The sequence below is a fragment of the Papio anubis genome, chromosome 7, assembly GCF_008728515.1.
Source record: "Papio anubis isolate 15944 chromosome 7, Panubis1.0, whole genome shotgun sequence".
Classification (NCBI taxonomy): Eukaryota; Metazoa; Chordata; class Mammalia; order Primates; family Cercopithecidae; genus Papio; species Papio anubis.
In genome coordinates this window covers 31,663,516-31,680,632 of record NC_044982.1, presented here as the reverse complement: position 1 = coordinate 31,680,632, position 17,117 = coordinate 31,663,516, and the positions used below count along the sequence as shown (strand labels likewise).

The 17,117-nt window shown below is 42.0% G+C and overlaps 1 protein-coding gene and 1 long non-coding RNA gene across 3 annotated transcripts; one reads left to right on the top strand and one right to left on the bottom strand.

Annotated features, from left to right (window-relative positions):
• Positions 1-663: 663 nt before the first annotated feature.
• On the bottom strand, positions 664-6,741 carry LOC103886371. Its single transcript, XR_002523433.2, has 4 exons — positions 6,654-6,741; positions 5,816-6,045; positions 2,669-2,744; positions 664-1,803 (listed from the first exon to the last, which is right to left on the bottom strand). It is a non-coding gene; the product is annotated as an uncharacterized LOC103886371 (long non-coding RNA).
• EIF2B2 (eukaryotic translation initiation factor 2B subunit beta) lies at positions 6,548-16,720 on the top strand. 2 transcript variants are annotated; one of them, XM_003902062.4, is made up of 8 exons: positions 6,548-6,823; positions 6,945-7,065; positions 7,224-7,372; positions 8,390-8,553; positions 9,506-9,601; positions 10,187-10,324; positions 11,329-11,395; positions 12,647-13,204. In XM_003902062.4, the coding sequence occupies exons 1-8, from the start codon at positions 6,661-6,663 to the stop codon at positions 12,802-12,804; spliced, it is 1,056 nt and encodes a 351-aa protein (XP_003902111.1). In that variant the 5' UTR covers positions 6,548-6,660; the 3' UTR covers positions 12,805-13,204. The 2 variants fall into 2 exon arrangements, with proteins under 2 accessions (XP_003902111.1, XP_009210235.1); XM_009211971.2 differs by lacking the exon at positions 12,647-13,204 and adding an exon at positions 16,009-16,720 and having other exon boundaries at positions 6,579-6,823.
• Positions 16,721-17,117: the final 397 nt, after the last annotated feature.

Here is a 17,117-nt window from a genome sequence, read left to right as displayed (position 1 = left end):
CATAATTTCCATTTCAGTTTTGAAGAATCACAAAGATACATGGTAACTACAAAGTACCTGAGGTATCTTTCAGCTTTCAAGTCTCAAAAACAAGAATTACTTTCACTTGAAAGTAGCTCATCTTCCAAGTTTAAGATAATAAAGAAGAGAATAAAGAGAATAAAGCTATACCATTTTAGCTCCAAATTTTAATTAGACTACTTTATATCAAGGTAATATAGCTCGTGAGCATGGTAACAGCCAGGTTTAAAGTGCTTTTTGTACTATAATGTTCTAGACCAATCTCCTAATTTTTAATATTTAGGTTTATTTCTGATTTTTGTGTTAAAAATAATAAAGTGAAAAATATTACTGTGGGCTGGGCGCAGTGGCTCACGTCTGTAATCCCAGCACTTTAGGAGGCCAAGGTGGGCGGATCATTTGAGGTCAGGAGTTTGAGACCAGCCTGACCAACATGGTGAAACCCCATCTCTACTGAAAATACAAACATCAGCCAGGTATACTGGCTCAGGCCGGTAATACCAGCCAGTCCGGAGGCTGAGTCAGGAGAATCACTTGAACCCAGCAGGCGGAGGTTGCAGTGAGCCGAGATTGCACCATTGCACTCCAGCCTGGGGGACAAAACTAAAACTCTGTCTCGAAAAGAAAAGAAAACAACAAAAATATAAGAAAAATATTACTATGGATAACTGTATGCCTATTTCTGATTATTTCCTTAGAATGCATTTCTAAACATGTATATGCTGGCTCAAAGGTATAAATGAACATTTTAAAGTCTTTTGCTGTTTTCCCAACTAAAACAGCCACTAAAAGGTGCTTTAATTTGCACTCCCACAGGAATATATGAGAATTGGGACAAAATTTCTAAAAATACTAATATTGCAACACAAATGGCAGTCAAATGGTTGGTATCTTAAATACAGTGTATAAATAGATGTTACAAATCAACTAAAAACAGATAAATACCCAATATCAAGTCGCTTTGGACTGCAAGTGATTGAGAACTCCATTCAAAATTATATAAACAACAGAGAAATGTATCATTTTATATAATAAGTCTAAAGGTAGGGCAACTTCTGGTTTTGTTGATTTCATACAATTTTAACAGAAGATACCACAGTACACAGACTAAAAGTGCAGGCTCTGAAGCCAGACTGTTGTGTTTACATTCCAGTCCTTCTGCTTACTAGGTGTGTAACATTGAACAAGTTACCTATTTTTGCCTCAAGTTTCCCTTTGGAAATGGTTACATTAAGAACACCTATCTCAAGGTTTTTGTAAGAATGAAAACAGTTAACATATATAAAACACCCATTAAGTGTTGATATTGTCAAGAGCCTAGGTCCTTTCTGTTTTTCTTTTCTTATTTTTTTGTAGGGGGGAGGCGGGGCTCACTATGTTGCCCAGGCTGGTCTTGAACTCCTTGCCTCAAGCGATCCTCCCACTTTCGCCTCCCAAAGTGCTGAGATTACATGTGTGAGCCACCACACAATCTGCTTTCAGTAGGAAACGTGTTAAAGTGTGGTGCAATGAACTACTGCATGAGGGAAAAGAAAGGGAAATTTCCTTATGGAATGCTATGGGATAATCTCCAAAACGTATTTTTAAGTTTAAAAAAAAAAGATTCCAGCTTCTTTCTGTTTTTCTGTTCTCCCATCCTCAGCATGTTAACTTTATTCCCAAGTCTTGAGACCTCAGGTCACAAGATAGCTGCAGTATATCCAGGCATCATATTCAAAAAGACCACAGTGAGCTGTGCTGGCACCACGGCACTCCAGTCTGGGCAACAGAGTGAGGCCCTATCTTAAAAAAAAAAAAAAAAAGACAATAGTTAAGATAATGTCATATTGATTCAGAAATAGGCAAATTCAGCAATGAAACCAAATAGCTGCCAAACAGATTCACACATTATAGAAACTTGACATATGACAGTGGTGACATTAAAAATCACTGAAGAATGGAAAAACAAAATTGGATTCACACCTCTCATCTTACATAAAAAGCAATTCCAAATTATATGTAAAGATAATTTTTTTTAATAACCAGAAGAAAATATAGGAGATTATATTTGTAATTGTGGATTAGGGAAGAATTTCTTCTGTTTTCTTTTTTTTTTTTCCAGACAGGGACTCACTCTGCCACTCAGGCTGGAGTGCAGTAGTATGATCACGGCTCACTGCAGCCTTGACTTCCCAGGCTCAAGAGATCCTCCCACTGCAGCCTCCCAAGTAGCTGGGACCAGAGGTGTGAGTCACCATTCCCGGCTAATTAAAAAAAAAATCTTTTTTTTTGTAGAGACAAGGTCTTACTCTGTTACCCAGGCTGGTCTCAAGCTTTGGAGCTCAAGTGATCCTCCTGCCTTGGCTTCCCAAAGTACTGGGATTACAGGTGTGAGCCACTGCACCTGGATGGATTTTTTTATCTTTTCATTTTTTTGAGTTGAAGTCACACTGTGTTGCTTAGGCTGGAGTGCAGTGGTGCTATCACAGCTCACTGTAACTTCAAACTCCTAGGCTCAAGCAAACCTCTCACCTCAGCCTCCCAAGTAGCTGGCACTACAGGCACATGCCACCACACTTGGCTAATTTAAAAAATTTCTTGTATAGATGGTGTCTTGCTATTTTTCCCAGACTGGTCTAGAACTCCTCGCTTCAAGTGATCCTCCTACCTTGGACTCCCAAATTGTTGGGATTATAGGTATGTAATCCCAACACCTGGCAAATCCACTGTGCTTGGCTGAATTTCTGAAATAAGACAGAAAAGGCATTACGTATAAAAGACAAGGTTGATACCTTTTAACACATTAAAATCAAGAATTCTGCTCAAAGACATCTCAAAGTAAAGAATACAAGCCATAATTTGGAGAAGATATTTATTCATATGATAAATATTTGAAAGAAGACTAGTATCTAGAATATATAAACTCCTGCAAATCTACTTGGAAAATTTTTTAAGTCAAAAACAGTAGGTAAAAGGCACAAACAAACAATTCACAAAAAACTCATGGCCAACAAACACATGAAAATAATGAACAGTAATCAGGAAAATGCAAATTAAGACCACAGTAAAATATCCTTTTATACCTACCTGATTCCCAAATAATAAGATATTTGATAATATCACATGTCAGTAAGGATGTAGGTCAGCTGAAACTCTTTAAATATTGCTGGAGGGAGCATACATTAATTGAACCACTTTGTACAATTAGATCTATTTGTAAAGTTGAACATTCATATAGCCTCTGATCTAGCTGTTCCACTTATATAAGTGCCAAGACATACACAGGACTATTTATAGTTTATGTTCACCCACCTCCCTAAAAAGACTGGAAACAACCCAAACGTCTGTTGAAAAAAAATGAATACATAAATTATGCTACAGTCACGTGAAATACTAGTGCAAATAAGAGAACTACAAGTTCTCACCAGTACAAATTCACCAGTGCAAATAAGAGAATTACAGGTACATGTAACATGGATAAATTTTATGAATGTCATACTGAGCAGAAAAAAGTGAAATATACCACATATTTCCTAAATTGTAAAATAACGCAGAACATAAATTTTACCATCTTAACCTTTTTAAGTGTACAGTTTAGTGAAACTAAACTGGCATGAAGTACATTCACATTGTTGTGCAATATAAATGCACAACCATTATCCACCATCTATCTCTAGAACTCTTTTCAACTTGCAAAACTAAAACTCTGTAGCCATTAAACAGTAACTCTCTCCTTCCCCTCAGACCCTAGCAACCACAGTTCTACTTTCTTTCTTTTCATTATCTTTTTTTGAGACAGGGTCTTGCCCTGCTGCCCAAGCTGGAGTGCAGTGGCAGGATCATAGCTCACTGCAGGATCATACATAGCTCACTGCAGCCTTGACCTACCAGGCTCAAGAGATCCTCCCCCATCAGCCTCCCAAGTAGTTGGGACTACACACATGTATCACCACACCTAGCTAATTTTTAAATTTTTTGTACAGATGGGGGTCTTGTTGTCAGTGCTGGTTTCAACTCTTGGGCTCAAGCCATCCTCCCACCTTGTCCTCCCAAAGTGCTGGGATTCAGGTGTGAGCTGCTATGCCTGGCCAACACAGCTTTGCTTTCTATCTCTGTTAATTCAAATATTTTAGTTTCAAGGTGAGGAATTGGTTCACATTCCTCAACCTGTTCGTCGTCATGCTTTATAATTTGCATCCACACACATAAAAATTCTTTAGTATATATAAAATACTATACACCTTGGTTTTTGTTGTTGTTGTTTGTTTTTGAGACACAGTTTTGCTCTGTCACCCAGGCTAGAGTGCAGTGGCACAATCTCAGTTCACTGCAACCTCCACCTCCCAGGTTCAAGCTATTCTCCTGCCTCAGCTTCCCTAGTAGCTGGGACTACAAACATGTGCCACCACCCCTGGCTAATTTTTGTATTTTTGGTAGAGACAGGGTTTTGCCATGTTGGCCAGGCTGGTCCCAAACTCTTGACCTTCAGGTGATCTGCCCACCTTGGCCTCCCAAAGTGCTGGGATTACAGGCATGAGCCACTATGCCTGGCCTATATACCTTATTTTTTAATGACTTGATATACGAAAAAATAATGACAATATCCAAAATTGGCTATAATATGGTAACTGCTAGCCAGCATGTAAATTGATACAATTTTAAAGACATTTAAAAATTAACATACAATTATCCAGCATGGTGGTGTGTGCCTGTAGTCCCAGCTACTCAAGAGGCTGAGGTGGGAGGATTATTTGAGCCGGGGGAGGTTGAGGCTGCAGTGAGCAGTGAGCACGCCACTGCACTCCAGCCTGGGCAACAGCGTGAGACCCTGTCTCAAAATAAACAAGTCAATAAATAAAAACTAACACAGCAAAACTGACAAATATTTTATGGCTTTTTAGAGCAACTGTGTTTTCAACTTCAATTTCTGATATTCATTGCTAGTACATAGAAATACAGTTTTTGTATCCTTGCTAAACTTATGTTCTAGGAGGTTTTGTTTTTGTTCCTGTTGACTCTGGGATTTTCTGTGTAGACTATCATGTCTCCTGTGAACAGGGACAGTTTCTTTCCATTCTGTATGCTTTTTCTTTTTCTTGCCTTATTGCGAGGGCTAGGACTTCACATATTGATGTTAAATGGGAGTGGTGAAAGTAGACATCCTTGCCTTGTCCTGATCTTAGGGAGAAAGCAACCTTTTACTGTGAAGTATGATTTTTGGTGTAGGATTTTGTAGATATCTTTTATCAAGTTCAGGAAGTTCCCTTTTGTTCTAGTTTTCTGAGAGTTTGTATCATGAATATCGAATTTTGTCAAATGCTTCTTCCTGCATCAATTGACATGATTATGTGGTTTTACTTCTTAGATTGTTTATGGCACATGACATTGATTTTTAAGTATTTGATCAGCTTTGCATTCCAGGTTTACGTTTTACTTTGTAATTAAATATTCTTTTTTTTTATGTATTGCAGGATTTGATGTGCTAATAATTTGTTGCAATTTTTGCTTCCTATGTTCATGAGAGATATTAACCTGTAATTTTCTTTTCTTTGTACTACCTTTGGCTAACTTTGGTATTGACATAATTTTTTTGGAGGGCAATTTGTTAATTGTAACAAAAGTCTTTAAAATGTGCTCGCCTAAGGATTCCACTTTGAAGAATTTATCTTAAGCAAATAGAGATTTCTATTACACACAGACTTTGGGTTCAGGAAGACCTGGATTTAAGTATGAACCCAATCATTTATTAACTGCTTAAATTCTGTGGGTCTGTTTTCCAATCTGTAAAATGGAGATAAAAGGACCTATTTCAGACCTTATTAACTGAGACAATTCACACACAGTTCCCAACATCCAGTAAGCTTTAAGTAAATGGTAACTCTTGGTATTGTGTTATACTCTCTGGCCTCTCTGTAGGAGGACAATTCTGTCCAAATCGGAGGATGTTATCTTTGCTTCTGTATTGGCTCCCACTTTGAATCTCCTTAATGGTTCGTAGTCTTCCTCATCTCTTAATTTCGCTATCTTCTATTAGACGTGTTAGGCCTTGAGAATACAAAAGCAACAAAAGATATCATCCTTGTTTTCAGAGAGATGAACCTACTAGATACAGGCGCAAACGGTACCAAATAATGTAACAGAACAAAAGTGAGACATCTGCCCAAGGGGCAGCCGACCCTGGACACGCATTCGGAACGTCAGTGTCAGCTGACACTCAGGAGTGACAGCTCGGGCGGTCACCGAGCTGGGAAGACAGGAGGGAGTGCCGCAACTTCTTCAGTGTAGCCTTAAGTCGCGGTGAGGGGCTCGTAGAGACTTGCTGCTCCCATAGCAACGGGACCAGCCACCCTCTACAGGCCGGACGGGTTACTTCCGTTCACCGTCCGCTGAGCCAAGAAAGGCCGCTTCCTAGCCTGCAGCCCCCGAGGCGCGCGGGCCCGGTTGTAACTGAACAACCCGAGCCCCACGTCTGTGATTGGCTCAGGCAGAGGAAGGGGGCGGGAGAGTGGCAACGAGGGGCGTGGCCTGCTTCCCCTCAAACTTGTGGTTCCCCCCCTCCCCTCACGGCGGAAGCCGACCTCGCCCGCCCCGGAAGTGCAAACTGTGTGGTCTGGCAGGTGTGGATTCCGCCGGTGAAGGCTGAAGGCAGCTACCTTAGAGATGCCGGGATCAGCAGCGAAGGGCCCGGAGTTGTCAGAGAGGATCGAGAGCTTCGTGGAGACCCTGAAGCGGGGTGGTGGGCCGCGCAGCTCCGAGGAAATGGCTCGGGAGACCCTGGGGCTGCTACGCCAGATCATCACGGACCACCGCTGGAGCAACGCGGGTGAGGCCGGCCTGCCTCCGTCAGCAAACCTGGCCCCTGTCTGTTCCCGATCCCAAGGCTGAAAGTTTCCCAGGCCTCACTTCGCGTTGGCTCCTCTTATCCTCTCTCTTTTGGACTGTAGGGGAGCTGATGGAGCTGATCCGCAGAGAGGGCAGGAGGATGACGGCCGCTCAGCCCTCCGAGACCACCGTGGGCAACATGGTGCGGAGAGTGCTCAAGATTATCCGGGAGGAGTATGGCAGGTCAGGCTCACGTCCTGGGCTCCGGGTTGGATCCAGTGACACTTTTGCCACGGGCCCCTCTCCCTGCTCGGAGACTTTATTGGAGCTGAGCAGCCCTTGTTACCTGCCTGACCACTCCTCCTCCCCACCTCTCTCTTTGGGTCTTGTTGCCTCTATAGACTCCATGGACGCAGCGACGAGAGTGATCAGCAGGAGTCCCTGCACAAACTGTTGACGTCCGGAGGCCTGAACGAGGATTTCAGCTTCCATTATGCCCAACTCCAGTCCAACACCATTGAGGCGATTAATGAGCTGCTAGTGGAGCTGGGTAAGAGGCCTGATCGCTGGGAAAATGGGACTGGTCACAGGCAAATAAGGGAACAGAAGCCCCTGAAGGTTGTTCATTAGCAGAGATGGGATATTACCAGTCTTCTGGTTCTCAGAGGTTTGTCCTCCTTCCTGATTAGGAAATGTTGCAACAGGTGATGGGACCAAAGTAACCCTCTCTACTTTTCCTTACAGACCAACCCTTGATAGACTGCAAGTCTGTGGAGTGGCACAGACTCTATTAGGACAGAGTTTTATTTTCATTGTAAAGAAGATGAACTCCCTAGAGAACCAGGTCGAAAGACCTCCTTCACTATCTCTGAATTTTTATACACACGTACACGTATACCATTTCTATCCCCCTTGTCATTGCGGTCCAGGTGACTTGCAGATATTCATTATAATCAGATGATGAAGAAGCTGCTTCCAAATTCCTCCCCCGTTTTTCTTCTCTGGCCATTCTCTCTCACGTAGAAGTGTTGTGGCCACCTTTTGAAGGAAGAGTTCTTTTAGGCAGAAGCTCTGTTTACCCGATTCTCAGCACTTTAGGATTTCCCAGATTGCCATTCCTTGGCTGAATTCACTGTCTTCAAAATCGGTTGTAAGGAGCTCTGTAGTGACAGAAGTGGTTGATAGATAGGGGTACTTCTGGAAGAGGGCAGGCAGAAAATCCCAGAGTGGGGCTTTTAAGAAATTGTGACATAGCTGGGCGTGGTAGCTCACACCTGTAATCCCACAACTTTGGGAGGCCAAGGTGAGTGGATTGCTTGCGACCAGGAGTTCAAAACCAGCCTGGGCAACATAGTGGGACCCTATCTCTATTTAAAAAAAAAAAAATTGTGACATTTCACTTTAAGCACATTAACCCTGTGGTACCAGGGTCTGCTGGGTTGGCAGTGCATGTGAAGGGCAGACATCTTTTTCCGTACACTCATAATGTGTGTTTGTGATATAGCATAGCAATTTCATATATATATAGACATATATATATATATTTTTTTCAAAACTCTTCTTACAGAAGGGACAACGGAGAACATTGCAGCCCAGGCTCTGGAGCACATTCACTCCAATGAGGTGATCATGACCATTGGCTTCTCCCGAACAGTAGAGGCCTTCCTCCAAGAGGCTGCCCGAAAGAGGAAATTCCATGTCATTGTAGCAGAGTGCGCTCCTTTCTGCCAGGTAAGGAGACTGCTGTAGCTGCTACTAAGAAAAATGGAAAATGAAGAAGAAATAAACAAGGGATGGGTAGGGCCATTCCAACCTCGAATTGATAAGCAAGACTTTGAGACACTGAGAAGATAAACTAAAACATTAAGGGAATTTTCAAGGTGTTCGTCCTGTGAACATTCTTAAATAGTGGTTTAAGAAAGTGGGGACTGGGAGTGGTGGCTCATGCCCGTAATCCCAGCACTTTGGGAGACTGAGGCGGGCGGATCACCTGAGGTCAGGAATTTGAGAGCAGCCTGGCCAACATGACGAAACCCCATCTCTACTAAAAATACAAAAATTAGCTGGGCATGCTGGTGCATGCCTGTAATCCCAGCTACTCTGGAGGTTGAGGCAGGAGAATTGCTTGAACCTGGAAAGCAGAGGTTGCAATGAGCCAAGATAGCGCCACTGCACTCCAGCCTGTACCACAGAGCAAGACTCTGTCTCAAAAAAAAAAAAAAAAAGGTGGTGAACTGCTGGGTCCAAGGAAACATAGGTTGGTTCTTTTAGGAATCAAAGCAGGGTAAATTACCTTGAGGATGACTGATGCTTGGTCTGACCTCACTCGATCCTAAGTAAATAATAGGTCTCAAAAAGGAAATATGTAAGGATGCAGGATGTTTTAAAATAATGAGCCAGGAGCTATCTTGTCAGCAATCGTGATTATGTTATACACGCACGTTGTATTTCCAGTTTTGTGGCTGGAGCACTAGACATTTATTAGCTTCCCCTGGGCTTCCCTACAGCTTACCAGAGCTATGATAGTCCAAAAACTTAGTTGTCCGAAAAATGAGTTATCTATTGGAAATTATGTGCTGGATATGCCCATATCACACAATTCCCCAGATCCAGTTACATTTGAGAGCACTCTTCACTATTTCTCACTCTTTCTCTTAGAATCAGCCTTTCCCTCCCATTGCAGGGTCATGAAATGGCTGTGAATTTGTCCAAAGCAGGTATTGAGACAACTGTCATGACTGATGCTGCCATTTTTGCTGTTATGTCAAGAGTCAACAAGGTGGGCATATTTGGACTTATGTTGAATTCATGAAGGTTATGTTTCTAAAATTGATTTTTATCTCCTGTAATATCCATGGTGAGAGAAAGAAGTTTCTAGCACCTTTTAAAGTACATACTGAATTTCTTTTCCCTTTTTCTGCATCATTGTTCCTCTCTTGGAGTAGCCTCTAAATTTGGTTGAAGCATTGAAAACAATGAAGTATTAAATAGAACTAAAGCAAGAGTGTCAGTTGCTAGGGATTGGCTACAGGGCTCCTGCCTTATGCTCAAAGAGCTTGGCAGTTGTGGATAGTGAATGAAAAAGGTTCCTGGCTTCTCAGAAGGTATGGCATCTCAATTTCCAGAAAATATGGGACTGAGAGCAGTAGGTTTTGCAGTTTCTTGTCCCATTTTACATTCATTCTTTCCTTGGCAACCTACTTTTAAGCTAGAACTTGTACTGAGCCAGGGATCCCTTCCCCTCTACCAGTCTGTGACCCCTCACGATATCATTCTGAGGCCTGAGCATTCAGCTTTTTGAGGCCAGTGGCCCTTTTAAGGCTCCACCCCCAGGATGACTCACATTTTTCTTCTTGTCTCAAAGGTAATCATTGGCACGAAGACCATCCTGGCTAATGGTGCCCTGAGAGCTGTGACAGGAACTCACACTCTGGCACTGGCAGCAAAACACCATTCCACCCCACTCATCGTCTGTGCACCTATGTTCAAACTTTCCCCACAGGTATGTGTGTCTGTCTCTAGCTAGAAGCCAGCAGAAAGAAGGAAGCCAAAGGGTAGGCTTGAACTCTGGGACTTCAACCAGCTCACTCCAGGGCCTCCATTTATCTGCATTTACTCAATGGATTACACCCAGTGGAGGCTGGAAAGAACCACAGAAGTCTTGATTCAGTAAAATAGTTGAGAGTTCTAAGCTGCCAGCTTTAGGAAGGCAAGATTGTGAGGACAATATGTAGTTGGGAAAGGTCCTTTCCTTACGATTGCCACCACTCCCTGTCACCTGACCATTTCTGAAAATGCCAAGCAGGTTGACACTAGGATCATAGAATCAGTTTTGTTATTGTTGCAGGGCCTGTCCTTTGTAACCTGAATACAAGCAGGGACTAAGTGAAGAGACATTTCATCAGTGATAGAAGCTATTTGCTTTGAAAACATCAAACTATTTATAGTCTCTATTTTTTAAATCGAGGTGAAATTCACATAACATACAATTAACCATTTTAAAGTATACAATTTAGTGGTATCTAGTACATTCACAGCATTGTACAACCACCACTCTCTAGTTTCAAAACTTTTTCTCCACTCTAGAAAAACTCCCTGTACCCATTAAGTAATATCTCCCTATTTCTCCTTCTCCCCATCTCCTCTAATCTGCTCCTGTCTCTATGGATTTGTCCATTTTGTATAAAAGGAATCATATAATATGTGACATGTTGTGCCTGACTTTTTTCACTTAGCACGATGTTTTCAAAGTTCATCCATGTTGTAATGTCAGAATTTCCTTTCGAGGCTGAATAATATTCCATTATATGAACATACCACAATTTAATCCATTCATCTGTTCATGGGCATTTGGGTTGGTTCCACCTTTTGGCTTTTGTGAATAATCATGCTATAAGCATCTGTGTATAAATTTTCTGTGTGAACATATGTTTTCATTTCTCTAGGGTACATATCTAGGAGTGGAATTGCTGGGTCTCTAGTTTTTAAAAATTTTTTCCTTTCTAGTTCCCCAATGAAGAAGACTCATTTCATAAGTTTGTGGCTCCTGAAGAAGTCCTGCCATTCACAGAAGGTACAAAAGCTGTGTGTGCATGTGCGCATGCGTGCATGTGTTGTGTGTATTTGGGGTTTGTGCGTGCATGTGTTTTGGTCTTTTTGTCGTTTTGTTGGTCAGTAGAACTGAATGCTGTCAGATTGTGTTTTTTATCATACTTCTTGGGGGGACTGTTTTCTTTAGCAGCTCAAAGTGCTTGAGGACCTGATCAAGTCCATGTTAATTTGTTCTGAGACGAATGTATTTTAGATTTGTTGGGGCTACTGTGGGTTGGATCATCTAGCACTGTCTGGGTTTGGCTTTGCATGCTTTTTGAGATATCAACAACCAGTTGGGAAAATGTACCTGTTTTCCTGCTATATAAGGAGTCATTTTGGTAAATTGACTCCCAAAGGAAGCAGGCTGTGAAATGTTCCTACTTAGAAAACTTGCCTGTAGCCTGGATAATCTCATGTGTTAGGGTTCTTTTCTCTGGCTTCTTCTGAAGGCAGCAGCTCAGCTCATTATGCCTGCAGCCTCATCAGCAAGGGTGGCCTTATACACCCTCTGAGAGCAACGCATAGTAGTTGGGGTCCTAGTTCCTCTTGGAAGTTGAATGACTTCATCCCTTTATTTAAATCAACATTCATTCTTCAGGAAATAGTTACTGAGCACCTACAATGTATCCAGCACTCTTCTAGGCACTGAAGATATAACAATGAATGAAAAAGATAAGGCCTTGTTCCCACACATTCTATTGTGGAAGACAGATGAGAAAGTATCAGGTCATGGGATGCCTGAGGACAAGCAAGGCTGATGTGATAGAAAGTGGCTAGGGGCCTAACTGAGATTGAGGAAGGGTCTTAATGAGATGACATTTCATCTGAGTCCTGAATGAATACAGTCCACCATATGAAGATCATAGAGTTTTCCATGAGCTGGTGCAGGGGGCTTAGCCAGTTAGAAAAGGATGGCATACATGGCTAGACAGTAATGAGCAAGGGGAAGAGTGGTCCAAATTGTAATTCATGTGGTGTGGCAGGGAGGGCCCAGATCTTAAATTTCAGTCCTGAGTTTGAATTTTATTCTAAGGGCTATGCAGAGGCACGGAAGAGTTGTAAGCAGGGGTTGTCATGATCTGAAGTCATCTCTTCTGGTTTGCATTTTTTCATAGCTTCCCATCCTTGGGGAGCTAATATGCCTGCATTCTCGAGGCTGGAATCTATATGCTACTTAATTATGAGAGAGGGAGGCTCAGTTTTACCTTTAGCACGTGTGCTTGCCTTTCAGGGGACATTCTGGAGAAGGTCAGCGTGCATTGCCCTGTGTTTGACTACGTCCCACCAGAGCTCATTACCCTCTTTATCTCCAACATTGGTGGGAATGCACCTTCCTACATCTACCGCCTGATGAGTGAACTCTACCATCCTGATGATCATGTTTTATGACCGACCACACTTGTCCTAAGCAGAGATTGCTTAGGCAGATACAGGATGAAGAGGAGACTTGAGGGCTGCTGCTGAAACACATCCTTGCAATGTGGGAGTGCACAGGAGTACACCTAAAAAAAATCCTTGATACTGTTGCCTGCCTTTTTAGTCACCCTGTATCAAGGGCACACATCCAGGACTGTGTCTTGCCTTTCAGATCTTAACACAGCAGCGGGGCTTAACCTGTTGATTTAGGAGCCTTTTAGTGACCTGGTTGCGTCTGTGTCAGGAACTTAAACTTTCTGGTTCAGTAGTGTGTTAAACATAACACTGAATACCTGCTGGGATACAGATTTTTGCTCAGAAATGGCTACGACACTTCTTCTAGGCTCTGCCAATAAAAGCCACTTGAAGGTTCCATAGTTGGTTTATTTGTTGTCCTGCTCTGACAGAACTGCTTGAAACAGCAGCAGCAGAGCCTTTTTTGTGTTTGCATAGAGGGCTGTAGTTAGCGGGAAAAGTGTACAACATGGAAGTAGTGGCCAGATGCAGTGGCTCCCATTTGTAATCCTGGCACTTTGGGAAGCTGAGGTGGGAGGATTGTTTGAGGCCTGGAGTTTGAGATTAGCCTGGCAACATAGCAAGATCCTGTCTCTACAAAAAAATTTTTTTTTAAATTAGCCAGACATGGTGGCACATACCTGTGGCCTTGCTATTCTGGAGGCTGAGGTGGGAGGATCACTTGAGCCCATGAGTTCAAGCTTCAGTGAGCTATGATTGTACCACTGCACTCCTGGGATGATAGAGCAAGACCCTGTCTCTAAATAAAATTAAAAAACAGAAGTACAAATGAAAGTACAGTTTCTTCTACAATTCACTGCTCATGGCCCCAAACAGCTTGTTAATAGGCTAAAACGGTAGTTCCAAAACCTCTCTGATCATCAGAATCACCTGAGTCATTCCGGTCACTCACACAGTCTTGGGTTTCATCTTAGACCTACTGCATCTGATCTCTGGGTTACCACCTGGGAATCTGTTTAAAGCTTCCCAGAAAAGGATAGTCTCATGCAGTGTTTATAGGACTATAAATTGGTACAACCTTTTAGAGGGCAATTTGGAAGCTGTATTTCCATATTTGTATAAGCACAAAGATTTATACAGAGTGTAGTAGTTGTAATGTCATAGCCTACGTGTCCAGCAATAGGAGAAATGTTGAGTAAGTATTGACAGTTACACTGTGGAACATTATACATGGCAATAGAAATTTCAGAAGGATGGCTGGAGGGGCAGTGTCTGGATTGAAGACATTTGGGCTGGTTCACTGCATTTAATGTGAATTTGTTACCAATATTTAAAAATCTAGAGATTGCACATTTTAAAAATTCAGATATCTTGCTCTTCTTGAAAACTCAAATTTGGCAACTCTGGGCCAACATTTCCAAATGGCAGTAGTTAGTTTGCGGTTGGGTAATATCTGACGCAATAAGATGAAACATCTCCAGTTTTCTGCAGTTCCTACTGGATCCATTTAACTCATTTATGTTATCTGCCTAACCCCTATAGGCATCTGAGTTGTGATCCTCATGTTAATAGGACAGATTTGCAAGGAAGTCCATTTGATACTCTGTTAAAAACAAGCTGGGAAAAACAAAAAGCTGCAGAGCAATGTGCATAATACGGACTCATTTCATGAAAACAAAACGACACTGGCTGGGCGCACTGGCTCATGCCTATAATCCGAGCACTTTGGGAGGCCAAGGAGGGCAGATCACTTGAGGTCAGGAGTTTGAGACCAGCCTGGTCAAAATCGTGAAACTAAAATACTATAATAAAATTTTTAGTCTCTACTAAAAATACAAAAGTTAGCCAGGTGTGGTTGTGGGTACCTGTAGTCCCAGCTACTCGGGAGTCTGAACTGGGGAAGTGGAGGCTGCAGTGAGCAGTGCCATTGGGCCACTGCACTTTAGCCTGGGCAAGAGTGGGTGAGACTCTGTCTGACAAAAACAAAACAAAATTATATGTACACGTATAGGGAAACAGTATAGAAGTAAAATACCAAGCACGGCAAGCAGAGGGACATCCTCTCATTTTGTTGACATGTTTATGCTTATATACTGTTTCCGGTTTTTAACCTAAAAAGTCTCCCAGGTGATCCAGATTTTCTGCCATGTTTAGGAACTAGTGGTCCAAAGCAGGGCCTCTTGTGCAGTGTCTGTGTGGGTGGAGGGAGCACTAAGAATCTGCATGTTTAACAAATAAGCACCCTGTGGGCTTTGAACAGGTGATTTGAAACCACATTTTGGTGAACACTGGGCAGAAGTAGGTTCTGAGGGAAAGGCCTCTATTCTTTAATACCTCTTTGAGAGAGATCTTTGCTTTAGGTCTTCCAGAGAGGGAAAAAAGTAAGACCTCAGAAAGTCAGTATTTTACACTGACCTAAAAACTGTATGACTCAGAAGAGCCTGACTCACTCAGGCTCAGTCTTTCTATTATTTCTTAAAGCATCTAAGACCCCATGCTTTCTCAGTGAAGTGGCTTGTAGCTACCAATTACAAGCAATTGTCTCCTCCAAAGGCACCAATTCTAACAGCAATTCACTTGGGTACAATTGTGTGGTTTGGAGTAAGAGCAGCAGTGAGGCAAGGAACTTAAATCTGTTCCTGGCTCCAAAAATGTTTTATGATACTTGTCCTTTGTCTATCTTAGTCTCTGTGTCTAAAATTAGCACCAACATCCTTCCCAGGCATGACTGAGATGGATGAAGGTTATAAGGGTAGAAGCTCTCTTTCTGATCAGCTCTTACAGTGCTAAGAACAGAACTGCAGGAATGCATACTTTTTAGAACCTTTATGCCCCCAATTAAGTAAACCCTATTAAGGCTCATCTTCCTATTTCCCCTCTCTTTGTTTCCCTATTTGAGGAGGGGTAAGTATCAGAAAGAGAGAACCTGAACTGAACAGGAGGAAACAGAAGTTCCACGTCAACTCACTACCTGTCAGCATTGGTATCAGGGGTGCCCACCTCCCACCCCTGCCTTGCTGGCAGAACCGAGAAACTCGAAAAAAAAACAAACAAACAAAAAAACAACTGTTGTAGCTTGCAGAGAATTAATAGAACTAGGATTCCATGGATGTGAAAGTCTTCCTGAATATGTTAAATAAACCAAGTTAGATAACTGCAGTTTGTAAAGACACTTTTTTTCCCACGGTTTCTATCTTCCAGTCTGGGCAGAGGGCAGGAGAGGCACAATTCTTGGAACTTGAAGAAGGAGCAGAAATTCCTAATTTAGCCTCAGAAGAGACGTCTCAGAAAAATACTCTACCAGGAAAAACTGAAGTGTAAAACGATACCTCAAAGAAATCAATGCTGGTACCCATAGGATCATATGTTTCATGGATGTGCTTCAAAACTATTTCTCAAAGCAATCTGTTGCATCAGTCTTTGGGCTAAGAAAGGCTGCCAGTCACAGTCCCATCATGGAATGACTGGCATACTCTGTAATGATCTGTGATAATACAACTACATCAGAACGGCTCTGCCATATAGATAGTACCAGATGGTAATGTGATTATTGTAAAGGCCTCATACTATCCACCTGTCCTTGCAAAAACTCCCTTAGCAGACATGCACCTAGTTGACACGAAAGGACAATTTTGAAATGTGATTTGGAAGTGTTTTATATCTGGCCTACTTTGCTTTGAATTATTCTTTCATTTGCCAAAGAGCTCTTGCAAGGTACTGCACAATGGCTAGGCAACTATTATTATTAATGGTAAAAACTGCAATTACTTTTGCACCAACTTAATAATAAAGAGCTAAAGTCTAAGCTTCCAGTTTCCTGGCATCCCTCACACGATGGAGGGCAGCACTTGAGTCTAATCATGCTTGAGATGGTGATTGCCTGATATGTATATTAAATTCTATGCTGAAGAGATGGATCCTTTCAATAGTGTTTTTTTCAAGCATGTTACATTTAGAATTAAGACCTGCCTAGAAAATAAGCTACTTAGTGCTGAAGAAACAAAAATTTGACAAGATTCCTAAGTCATCATTTATATGTAATATTCTTCCTACAACACTGGGGTTGGAAAGATAACAAATACATGAAAATAAAATTCTGCAGTTAACTAATGTGAAAAAGAGGTAATGCAATGTTGAATAATGAGAAACTGCTAACTGCGGTAGCTAACTCCAAGCCACTTTTTTTTGGACTGCTTGGCCCATCATGGGGCACTCCTTACTTTGGAAGTAAATAAGAGCAAGTTGTAAGGCCAGAGTCAGGCAAGGCTGGCCAAATCCCACTTCTGCAGGCTGCTGCTCAAGTCATGCTG

What these genes read in the sequence shown, in the direction of transcription:
- EIF2B2 (XM_003902062.4), top strand. Translation starts at nt 6,661, where the DNA reads ATGCCGGGATCAGCAGCGAAGGGCCCGGAGTTGTCAGAGAGGATCGAG. An exon ending in ATCCGGGAGGAGTATGGCAG is followed by an intron (nt 7,066 to 7,223) that starts GTCAGGCTCACG and finishes TTGCCTCTATAG; the next exon opens with ACTCCATGGACGCAGCGACG. An exon ending in AGTGCGCTCCTTTCTGCCAG is followed by an intron (nt 8,554 to 9,505) that starts GTAAGGAGACTG and finishes CTCCCATTGCAG; the next exon opens with GGTCATGAAATGGCTGTGAA.